Source organism: Panulirus ornatus, chromosome 52 (genome assembly GCF_036320965.1).
Source record: "Panulirus ornatus isolate Po-2019 chromosome 52, ASM3632096v1, whole genome shotgun sequence".
Classification (NCBI taxonomy): Eukaryota; Metazoa; Arthropoda; class Malacostraca; order Decapoda; family Palinuridae; genus Panulirus; species Panulirus ornatus.
The window spans coordinates 1,631,446-1,644,304 of NC_092275.1; the positions used below are offsets into that span (position 1 = coordinate 1,631,446).

At 43.4% G+C, this 12,859-nt stretch overlaps 1 protein-coding gene across 1 annotated transcript in view; it reads right to left on the bottom strand.

Annotated features, from left to right (window-relative positions):
• The window catches only part of LOC139764956 (glutamate receptor-like), a 125,342-nt gene that overhangs the window by 1,615 nt on the left and 110,868 nt on the right, over positions 1-12,859 (bottom strand). Inside the window, exons 8-9 of the mRNA XM_071692013.1 lie at positions 11,179-11,289; positions 10,596-10,778 (exon numbers count right to left, since the gene is read on the bottom strand). Coding sequence (XP_071548114.1) covers positions 10,596-10,778; positions 11,179-11,289 — 294 coding nt within the window. The remainder of the gene's footprint in view (positions 1-10,595; positions 10,779-11,178; positions 11,290-12,859) is intronic.

Genomic DNA, 12,859 nt, shown 5'->3' on the forward strand with positions numbered 1-12,859 from the left:
AGACAGACAGACAGACAGACAGACAGACAGACAGACAGACAGACAGACAGACAGACAGACAGACAGACAGACAGACAGACAGACAGACAGACAGACAGACAGACAGACAGACAGACAGACAGACAGACAGACAGACAGACAGACAGACAGACAGACAGACAGACAGACAGACAGACAGACAGACAGACAGACAGACAGACAGACAGACAGACAGACAGACAGACAGACAGACAGACAGACAGACAGACAGACAGACAGACAGACAGACAGACAGACAGACAGACAGACAGACAGACAGACCAGACAGACAGACAGACAGACAGACAGACAGACAGACAGACAGACAGACAGACAGACAGACAGACAGACAGACAGACAGACAGACAGACAGACAGACAGACAGACAGACAGACAGACAGACAGACAGACAGACAGACAGACAGACAGACAGACAGACAGACAGACAGACAGACAGACAGACAGACAGACAGACAGACAGACAGACAGACAGACAGACAGACAGACAGACAGACAGACAGACAGACAGACAGACAGACAGACAGACAGACAGACAGACAGACAGACAGACAGACAGACAGACAGACAGACAGACAGACAGACAGACAGACAGACAGACAGACAGACAGACAGACAGACAGACAGACAGACAGACAGACAGACAGACAGACAGACAGACAGACAGACAGACAGACAGACAGACAGACAGACAGACAGACAGACAGACAGACAGACAGACAGACAGACAGACAGACAGACAGACAGACAGACAGACAGACAGACAGACAGACAGACAGACAGACAGACAGACAGACAGACAGACAGACAGACAGACAGACAGACAGACAGACAGACAGACAGACAGACAGACAGACAGACAGACAGACAGACAGACAGACAGACAGACAGACAGACAGACAGACAGACAGACAGACAGACAGACAGACAGACAGACAGACAGACAGACAGACAGACCAGACAGACAGACAGACAGACAGACAGACAGACAGACAGACAGACAGACAGACAGACAGACAGACAGACAGACAGACAGACAGACAGACAGACAGACAGACAGACAGACAGACAGACAGACAGACAGACAGACAGACAGACAGACAGACAGACAGACAGACAGACAGACAGACAGACAGACAGACAGACAGACCAGACAGACAGACAGACAGACAGACAGACCAGACAGACAGACAGACAGACAGACAGACAGACAGACAGACAGACAGACAGACAGACAGACAGACAGACAGACAGACAGACAGACAGACAGACAGACAGACAGACAGACAGACAGACAGACAGACAGACAGACAGACAGACAGACAGACAGACAGACAGACAGACAGACAGACAGACAGACAGACAGACAGACAGACAGACAGACAGACAGACAGACAGACAGACAGACAGACAGACAGACAGACAGACAGACAGACAGACAGACAGACAGACAGACAGACAGACAGACAGACCAGACAGACAGACAGACAGACAGACAGACAGACAGACAGACAGACAGACAGACAGACAGACAGACAGACAGACAGACAGACAGACAGACAGACAGACAGACAGACAGACAGACAGACAGACAGACAGACAGACAGACAGACAGACAGACAGACAGACCAGACAGACAGACAGACAGACAGACAGACAGACAGACAGACAGACAGACAGACAGACAGACAGACAGACAGACAGACAGACAGACAGACAGACAGACAGACAGACAGACAGACAGACAGACAGACAGACAGACAGACAGACAGACAGACAGACAGACAGACAGACAGACAGACAGACAGACAGACAGACAGACAGACAGACAGACAGACAGACAGACAGACAGACAGACAGACAGACAGACAGACAGACAGACAGACAGACAGACAGACAGACAGACAGACAGACAGACAGACAGACAGACAGACAGACAGACAGACAGACAGACAGACAGACAGACAGACAGACAGACAGACAGACAGACAGACAGACAGACAGACAGACAGACAGACAGACAGACAGACAGACAGACAGACAGACAGACAGACAGACAGACAGACAGACAGACAGACAGACAGACAGACAGACAGACAGACAGACAGACAGACAGACAGACAGACAGACAGACAGACAGACAGACAGACAGACAGACAGACAGACAGACAGACAGACAGACAGACAGACAGACAGACAGACAGACAGACAGACAGACAGACAGACAGACAGACAGACAGACAGACAGACAGACAGACAGACAGACAGACAGACAGACAGACAGACAGACAGACAGACAGACAGACAGACAGACAGACAGACAGACAGACAGACAGACAGACAGGAACCTGGACGTTTTGGCTCTGAAACAAAGCTCAAGAGTAAAGGGGAAGAGTGGTATGGGAATGTTTTGGGAATAAAGTCAGGGGTTGGTGAGAGGACAAGAGCAAGGGAAGGAGTAGCACTGCTCTTGAAACAAGAGTGGTTGGAGTATGTGATAGAGTGTAAGAAAGTAACCTCTAGATTGATATGGTTAAACTGAAAGTGGATGGAGAGATATGGGAGATTATTGGTGCATATGCACCTTGTCATGAGAAGAAAGATCATGAGAGGCAAGTGTTTTGGGAGCAGCAGAATGAGTGTGTTAGTGGCTTTCATGCACGAGACCGGGTTATAGTGATGGGTGATCTGAATGCAAAGGTGAGTAATGTGGCAGTTGAGGGAATAATTGGTGCACATTGGGTGTTCAGTGCTGTAAATAGAAATGGTGAAGAGCTTGTAGATTTGTGTGCTGAAAAAGGACTGGTGATTGGGAATATTTGGTTTCAAAAGATAGATATACATAAGTATACGTATGCAAGTAGGAAAGATGGCTAGAGAGCTTTATTGGATTATGTGTTGATTGATAGGTGCGCGAAAGAGACTTTTGGATGTTAATGTGCTGAGAGGCGCAACTAGAGGGATGTCTGATCATTATCTTCTGGAGGTGAAGGACACGATTTGTAGAGGTTTTCAGAAAAGAGGAGAGAATGTTGGGATGAAGAGAGTGGTGAGAGTAAGTGAGCTTTGTAAGGAGACTTGTGTGAGGAAGTACCAGGAGAGGATGAGTGCAAATTGGCAGGTGAGAAAAAATCACGTAAGGGGAGTGGGGGAGGAATGGGATGAATCTAGGGAAGCAATGATGGCTTGCGCAAGGGATGCTTGTGGCATGAGAAGCGTGGGAGGTGGGCAGATTAGAAAAGGTAGTAAGTGGTGGGATGAAGAAGTAAGAGTATTGGTGAAAGAGAAGAGAGAGGCATTTGGACCAGTTTTGCAGGGAAATAGTGCAAATGACTAGGAGATCTATAAAAGAAAAGGCAGCAGATCAAGAGAAAGGTGCAAGAGGTGAAAAGAGGGTAAATGAGAGTTGGTGTGAGAGAGTATCATTAAATTTTAGGGACAATAAAAAAGATGTTTTGGAAGGAGGTAAATAAAGTGCGTAAGACAAGAGAACAAATGGGAACATCTGTGAAGGGGGCTAATGGGGAGGTGATAACAAGTAGTGGTGATGTGAGAAGGAGATGGAGTGAGTATTTTGAAGGTTTGTTGAATGTGTTAGATGATAAAGTGGTAGACATAGGGTGTTTTGGTCGAGGTGGTGTGCGAAGTGTGAGGGTTATGGAGAATGATTTGGTAAACAGAGAAGAGGTAGTAAAAGCTTTGCGGAAGATGAAAGCTGGCAAGGCAGCGGGCTTCGATGTTATGGCAGTGAAATTTATTCAAAAAGGGGGTGACAGTGTTGTTGACTGGTTGGTAAAGATATTTAATGTATGTATGACTTATGGTGAGGTGCCTGAGGATTGGTGGAATGCATGCATAGTGTCATTGTACAAAGGCAAAGGGGATGAAGGTGAGTGCTCAAATTATAGAGGTATAAATTTGTTGAGTATTCCTGGGAAATTATATGGGAGGGTATTGATTGAGAGGGTGAAGGCATTTACAGAGCATCAGATTGGGGAAGAGCACTGTGGTTTCAGAAGTGGTAGAGGATGTGTGGATCAGGTGTTTGCTTTGAAGAATGTGAGAGATACTTAGAAAAGCAATTGGATTTGTATGTAGCATTTATGGATCTGGAGAAGACATATGATAGAGTTGAAAGAGATGCTCTGTGGAAGGTTTTAAGAATATACGGTGTGTGAGGCAAGTTGCTAGAAACAGTGAAAAGTTTTTATCGAGTATGTAAGGCATGTATACGAGTAGGAAGAAAGAGAAGTGATTGGTTCTCAGTGAATGTCGGTTTGCGGCAGGGGTGTGTGATGTCTCCATGGTTGTTTAGTTTGTTTATGGATGGGGTTGTTAGGGAGGTGAATGCAAGAGTTTTGGAGAGAGGGGCATGTATGCAGTCTATTGTAGATGAGAGAGCTTGGGAAAGTGAGTCAGTCGTTGTTCGCTGATGATACAGCGCTGGTGGCTGATTTGGGTGAGAAACTGCAGTTGGTGCATGAGTTTGGTAAAGTGTGTGAAAGAAGAAAGCTGAGAATAAATGTGAATAAGAGCAAGGTTATTAGTAACAGTAGGGTGGAGGGACAAGTCAATTAGGAAATAAGTTTGAATGGAGAAAACTGGAGGAGGTGAAGTGTTTAAAATATCTGGGAGTGGATTTGGCAGCGGATGGAACCATGGAAGCGGAAGTGAGTCACAGTGTGTGGGAGGGGGCGAAAGTTCTGGGAGCGTTGAAAAATGTGTGGAAGGCGAGAACCTTATGGTGGAAAGCAAAAATGGGTATGTTTGAAGGAATTGTGGTTCCAACAATGTTTTATGGTTGCGAAGCGTGGGCTATAGATAACAGTTGTGCGGAGGAGGGTGGATTTGTTGGATATGAGATGTTTGAGGACAATATATGGTGTGAGGTGGTTTGATCGAATAGGTAATGAAGGGGTAAGAGAGATGTGTGGAAATAAAAAGAGTGTGGTTGAGAGAGCAGAAGAGGGTGTTTTGAAATGGTTTGGTCACATGGAGAGAATGAGTGAGGAAAGTTTGACAAAGAGGATATATATGTCAGAGGTGGAGGGAACGAGGAGAAGCAGGAGACCAAATTGGCGGTGGAAGGATGGAGTGAAAAAGATTTTGAGTGATCGGGGCTTGAACACGCAGGAGGGTGAAAGGAGTGCAAGGAATATAGTGAACTGCAACGATGTGGTATACCGGGGTCGACGTGCTGTCAATGGATTGAACCAGGGCATGTGAAGCGTCTGGGGTAAACCATGGAAAGTTTTGTGTGGCCTAGATGTGAAAAGGGAGGTGCGGTTTTGGTGCATTATACATGACAGCTAGAGACTGAGTGTGAACGAATGTGGCCTTTGTTGTCTTTTCCGAGCGCTACACCGTGTGCATGCGGGGGGAGGGATTGTCATTTCATGTGTGGCGGGATGGCGTTGGGAATGAATAAAGGCAGCAAGTATGAATTATATACATCTGTATATATGTATGTGTCTGTGTATGTATATATGTGTATATGTTGAAATGTATAGGTATGTATATGTGCGTGTGAGGACGTGTATGTATTTACATGTGTATGTGGGTGGGTTGGGTCATTCTTTCATCTATTTCCTTGCGCTACTTCGCTAACGCAGGAGACAGCGACAAAGTATTATAAAATGATAATAATAATGAAGAGGGATTAATGATATTGAGAATATAATCTGAGATTATTGAGAAGGTAGATGTTATCACAGTTGGAGGGAGAAACCCAAAGAAGAAACTCAGGGAAAGTGTCATTAGATCGGAAAAGATAATTGGGTACTGAAAGATATACTCAGAGGCCATGAACACAAAATCAGATCAGGTGAGGTGATTCAGTTTTTGAGTGTAGTCAGAGGAAAGTGACCGGAATATAAAGCAACATGAGCTTGCGAGACATAGTTTCTGCTGTCTTAGAGGCTGCTTTACAGAAGCAAACTACTCATGACACTGGGTGGCTAGGGGGGATCAAGAACGTTTCCAGAGGCTGTTCAATAGATTTAAAACATGAGGGAAGAACTAAGGACATAAACAGACGTACTCAGAGATTTAGAGAAGTATGTAGAGAGAATAAGATAGATTCTCAGACAGAACAAAAGTAAAATTTTATGGTTCGACTAATAAAAGGTTCAGAAAAGTGCATAGCATAAAGGATTAGTGTCTGCCAGCAGAATGAAAGATTTTGGAGGTTGATGAGATTCAACAGAAAGGCAGGTGGCACTAGAACAAGAAAAATTAGCAGAGGAGAAGACTATCAAACGGCAAATGATATATGGACGAGAAGATCATATTCCAAAGAAAGAGGAAAAGATGTGGAAAAAGAAGGAACGATGATTAAAAGATTCGTACAAGAAGGTCGAACTCAGTTTCTGTAATGAAATAAAGGAGAATATAAGGTGAAATTCAGCGAGGTGTTCATCAGTGGTGGTGGACTGATAAAACAGCTCAAGAAACGAAAGAATAGTCAAAAAACGAATGACTGGAGACACCAAATGAGACATAAGTACTACCCCACCTCACCAATACCACAGGGAGGTCATAAATGTCAAATGACGAAAACTTTAGACCTTCAGTAATGGATGACTTTACAGGTAAACTACCGGTGAAAAGTATAGAGGTGAAATGAAATGATCGAATTAGGGGAAATGCACCTGATGTTGCTGGAGTTGTAGAGATAAAATTTATGAGAAAGGTAAGACCTCATCTGTTCCTTCCAGAGGCATACATGATAGCAGAGGAGGAAGGGGTGGAGGAAGAGGAAGAGGAGGGGAATTGGCCCGCTTGTTAAGAGACAGACGCAAGTAAAGCGCTGATAGTAAAGGATTTAACTTATAAGGAAGTCTACTGAAGGAATTTACATTTTCATGAGGACAGAGTCAAGGAGACGAGTTCTATAAGCACACCGGCAAGTCACTGAGCACAAGATTAGAGAGTTACCGAAGCATCATCATTGCTGGAATTATATTTTCGCACTTATTAACTCAGAGATTAAGAGTGACATATGGTACACAAATTGGTAAAAGTAATTCTACAATGCTTGAGGTTAACCATGTGGTAAATGAGGACGTAAAATGAGTGGTAAGGAGACCTGACTCAATGAATAATCATGGAAGTTTTACAAAGCTCAATCGTTACTTTACTCTCTCTCTCTCTCTCTCTCTCTCTCTCTCTCTCTCTCTCTCTCTCTCTCTCTCTCTCTCTCTCTCTCTCTCTCTCTCTCTCTCTCTCTCTCATCTCTCTCTCTCTCATCTCTCTCTCTCTCTAAATCTCTCTCTCTCTAAATCTCTCTCTCTCTAAATCTCTCTCTCTCTAAATCTCTCTCTCTCTCTCTAAATCTCTCTCTCTCTCTAAATCTCTCTCTCTCTCTCTAATCTCTCTCTCTCTCTCTAATCTCTCTCTCTCTAATCTCTCTCTCTCTCTCTCTCTCTCTCTCTCTCTCTCTCTCTCTCTCTCTCTCTCTCTCTCTCTCTCTCTCTCTCTCTCTCTCTCTCTCTCTCTCTCTCTCTCTCTCTCTCTCTCTCTCTCTCTCTCTCTCTCTCTCTCTCTCTCTAAATCTCTCTCTCTCTCTCTAAATCTCTCTCTCTCTCTCTAAATCTCTCTCTCTCTCTCTAAATATCTCTCTCTCTCTCTCTCTAAATCTCTCTCTCTCTCTAAATCTCTCTCTCTCTCTCTAAATATCTCTCTCTCTCCTAAATCTCTCTCTCTCACCTCCCAATGTCACCTCGTATTGGGCTTCTTGACCAATCACGTCATTAACCAAGATGCACCTCAGCCAATGAATTGAGTTGTATTGTGTTCTAAAGGTTTTGCAACTCTTTCGAGGCAAATGAATTGCCTACATAGTCGTCAACTGATCATTTCCCAAATATTTGGTTAATTCTTCGCCTTACAGTAAACATTAAGTTAAACATAACTTCCTGCACTTTATATGGACCGTCAAACTTTCACAACATATTACTATGATTTTCGAATTGTTCTTATAGTAACCTAACATATACGGTGATAATCATACCATGATACTGCAATGAACTCGTTTTCAATTCACGAAATGAAATGCTGATACATTTCATGTGAGGAAAAATGGTTTCATCACGACAGATTCTATTAACTAGGAAATAAGCTTCAGATATTTGTGTGTGAGTCTGACTTGGAAATTTTCATTAAACCAAATGTGTCAAAAGAGCTCCACACCAGGAGAACTGTTGAAGAGTCGTAGTGCTGAGTCTGCTGGCAAATATAACGACAGATGTCAAATAAATGGAGAAGGAAACGTTTAGCAGGCATTTCATAATGCATAACTTACCATAAACTGAATAAGATTCTTAGATCTGGTCACCGTAGTATGAGAAACAAGAATATCTAAGTAAGAAGGTCCAAGGAGTGCATCACGACAGTACCTAAATTAAAGCAGATGAGCTACGTGGAGAGGCTTGAGAATGTTGAGCAGGTCGCTGTATAGAAGAGAAACGTAAAGGAAGAACTGATTAAAACGTTCAAGTTTTGAGATCAGTCTGATGACTGTGAGAGTGATCCGTTCCTCTAGAGAAGCAGTGACAAAGCGACCAGAGAGCATAGTGAGAAGCTACGAAGGGAAACTGCCGAGAAGGATATATGGAAGTACTGCTTCAGTAGCATGGTGGAGGACGGCTGGAACAACCTAAATAACGATATGGTCAATTCTGTCAACAGTGAAGAAACTGACTGGTCAAGAAAGTTTAAGAGATGGAACCTCATTATTGTAAAACACACTCCCCTTACTGTACAAGTGAATGATACAAATAGACATGAACACACACACACACACACACACACACACACACACACACACACACACACACACACACACACTGACACATACACACACACACACACACACACTCACACATACACACACACACACACACACACACACACACACACACACACACACACACACTGACACATACACACACACACACACACACACACTCACACATACACACACACACACACACACACACACACACACTGACACATACACACACACACACACACACACACACACACACACACACACACACACACACACACACACACACTCACACATACACACACTCACACATACACACACACACACACACACACACACACACACACACACACACACACACACTCACACATACACACACTCACACACACACACACACACACACACACACACACACACACACACACACACACACACACCGACACATACACACACACACACACACACACACTCACACATACACACACACACACACACACACACACACACACACACACACTGACACATACACACACACACACACACACACACACACACACACACACACACACACACACACACACACACACACACACTCACACATACACACACTCACACATACACACACACACACACACACACACACACACACACACACACACACACACACACACTCACACATACACACACTCACACATACACACACACACACACACACTCACACATACACACACACACACACACACACACACACACACACACACACACTCACACATACACACACACACACACACACACACACACACACACACTGACACATACACACACACACACACACACACACACACACACACACACACACACACACACACACACACTGACACATACACACACACACACACACACACACACACACACACACACACACACACACACACACACACACACACACTGACACATACACACACACACACACACACACACACACACACACACACACTCACACATACACACACTCACACATACACACACACACACACACACACACACACACACACACACACACACACACACACACACACACTCACACATACACACACTCACACATACACACACACACACACACACACTCACACATACACACACACATACAAACACACACACACACACTCACACATACACACACACACACACACACACACACACACACACACACACACACACACACACTGACACATACACACACACACACACACACACACACACACACACACACACACACACACACACACACACACTCACACATACACACACACACACACACACACACACACACACACACACACACACACACACAGGATTATATATGCCTTTTAAAAGTTACTATAATTCATTGCAACAAGGTAATAGATTCGTGACACTGTGTCAATCAAAATCATTTCTAAGCAACGACCCGCAGAAGCGTTAGTGACAAGTTGGAGTTGGGAAACAGTCTTCAAGTTGTGCCTATTATTTGACATATCACATAAATTCGTGTTAACTATCATGTGTAGTCATATTTATGGATTACGATATATTTCAATGACTAACATGGTATTTTCTCAAAGTATTTCATATCAAGCTAAAGATAGATTAGGTTGTGTTATGAAAAATTCATGTTTCTCGGCTGGGATTCCATATATACATCGGTAGAGTCACCTCCCAGGAGTATTATCATATTGGATAAGAATTTCAACATATGTGTCGCGTTAGGGGGTGGGGCTCTTCTGCATACCCGTGGAAGAATCTGAACACACCTCCCAGATGGACTAGGAGCGTTCCAGCAAATGATTGGAAGGTGAGAGGCGATACGCCAGCCTGACGGTGGGAGCCAGGTGTCCGGAGGCACTCCGTAGTGTTGGCCAGTTCCGTCCTTAGCCACTTGTCTATGATGCCCGCTCCTTTCATCCTACCGATGCTGAAATTGGAGAGGTGGGAAATAGAATTTTCAACTACGACTGTGTTATGCAGGGGTTATATACTAGACCTGATGTACTGATATCAAAACTTCCCAGACGTGATGAAATAAGCGACAAGAGTCATGTTTACCTCTGTACGCAGATATCATCAAGATATGTGGAATAAGATATATCAAAATGACTAATATTCTCGATGAGATGAAGTGAAAGAAATACTTTTACTAACACAAAAGTAGAGTCTTCAAGACCTAATATCTTAGTAGGATTTAATGGTGTAAAGAAAATGTAAGTTTTCTTTCTTCATTAAGCTTCAAATAATCTCACCAACAACTATGATAGAATGAAAATTCTAGGTTACCTCAATACTCTGCTGATCCTCTAAAACCCTACAATACTTACATTTTGTTGACCTTTGAGAGATAAGACGAGTTCTTCTTGAAAGCCAAGGCCATCATTGCATTGGTGTAGACCTTCTTCTTGGCGAGGTATAGGTGACACTCCCCATGTGTACTATAATAAAGGTGATATAGAGAAAAACAAATCAACCCAAATACCACATCAAAGATGCAATTGAGATGACCATCATCGCAAATTCAAAGATTAGATTTATGATACAGAAATGATACAAGATCAAGTGCAAGAATGATTCCCAAACTGAAATCTCAAAAGCTTATGAATATCTAAGTCACTTAAGCTCTCAGAATTCCTGAAGAATTTTTGTAAATTCTATAACAGCAGTATCTAGACTAGGTGTCAAGGCTTATGATTCACACACATACACCCACACACACACACACACACACACACACACACACACACACACACACACACACACGCACAGGTGGGCAGATTAAAAAGAGTAGTGAGTGGTGAAATGAATAAGTAAGATTGTTAGTGAAAGAGAAAAGAGGCGTTTGGACGATATTTGCAGGAAAGTAGTGCATATGACTGGGAAATGTATAAAAGAAAGCGGCAAGAGGTCAAGAGAATGGGGCAAGAGTTGAAAAAGAGGACAAATGAGAGTTGGGGTTAGAGAATATCATTAAATTTTAGGGAGAGTAAAAAGTTGTTTTGGAAGGAGGTAAATAACGTGCGTAAGAAAATAGAAAAAAAGGGGAAAATCGGTGAATGGAACAGGTGGGGAAGTAATAAAAGATAGTGATGGAGTGAGAAGATGGAGTGAGCATTCTGAAGGTTTGTTGAATGTGTTTGTTGATATAGTGGCAGATAAAGAGTGTTTTGGTCGCGGTGGTGTGCGAAATTTGAGGGTCAGAGAGAATGATTTGGTAAAGAGAGAAGAGGTGGTGAAAGCTTTGCGAAAGATGAAAGCCTGCAAGGCTTCGGGTTTGGATGGTATTGCAGTGGAATTTATAAAAAAAACGGGTTGCCTGTGCTGTTGATTGGCTGGTAAGATATTCACTGAATGTATGGACCATGGTGAAGTACCTGAGGATTGGAAGAATTTATCCATTGTACAAAGGCAAAGGGGATAAAGGTGAGTGTTCAAATTTCAGGGGCATACGTTTGTTGAGTACTCCTGGGAAATTATATGGGAGAGTATTGAGTAACAGGATAAAGGAATGTACAGAGCATCAGATTGGGGAAGAGCAGTGTGGTTTAGAAGTGGTAGAGGATGTGTGGATCAGGTGTTTCCTTTAAAAAACGTGTGAGAAATACTTAGAAAAACAGATGGATTTGTATGGAGCATTTATGGACTTGGAGAAGCATATGATAGAGTTGATAGAGATGCTCTGTGGAAGGATTATGAGGATGTGGTGTGGGAGGTAAGTTGCTAGAAGCAGTGAAAAGTTTATACAAAGGATGTAAGGCATGTTTACAAGTAGGAAGACAGGAGAGTGATTGGTTCCCAGTGAATGTCCGTTTGCTGCAGGGGTGCGTGATGTCTCCATTGTTTGGACATATGGAGATAATGAGTGTAGAAAGATTGACAAACAGGGTGTATGTGTCAGAGGTGGAGGGAAGAAGGAGAATCGGGAGACCAAATTAGGGGTGGAAGGACGGAGTGGAAATGATTTTGAGTAATCGGGGCCTGACCATACAGGAGGGTGAAAGGCGTGCA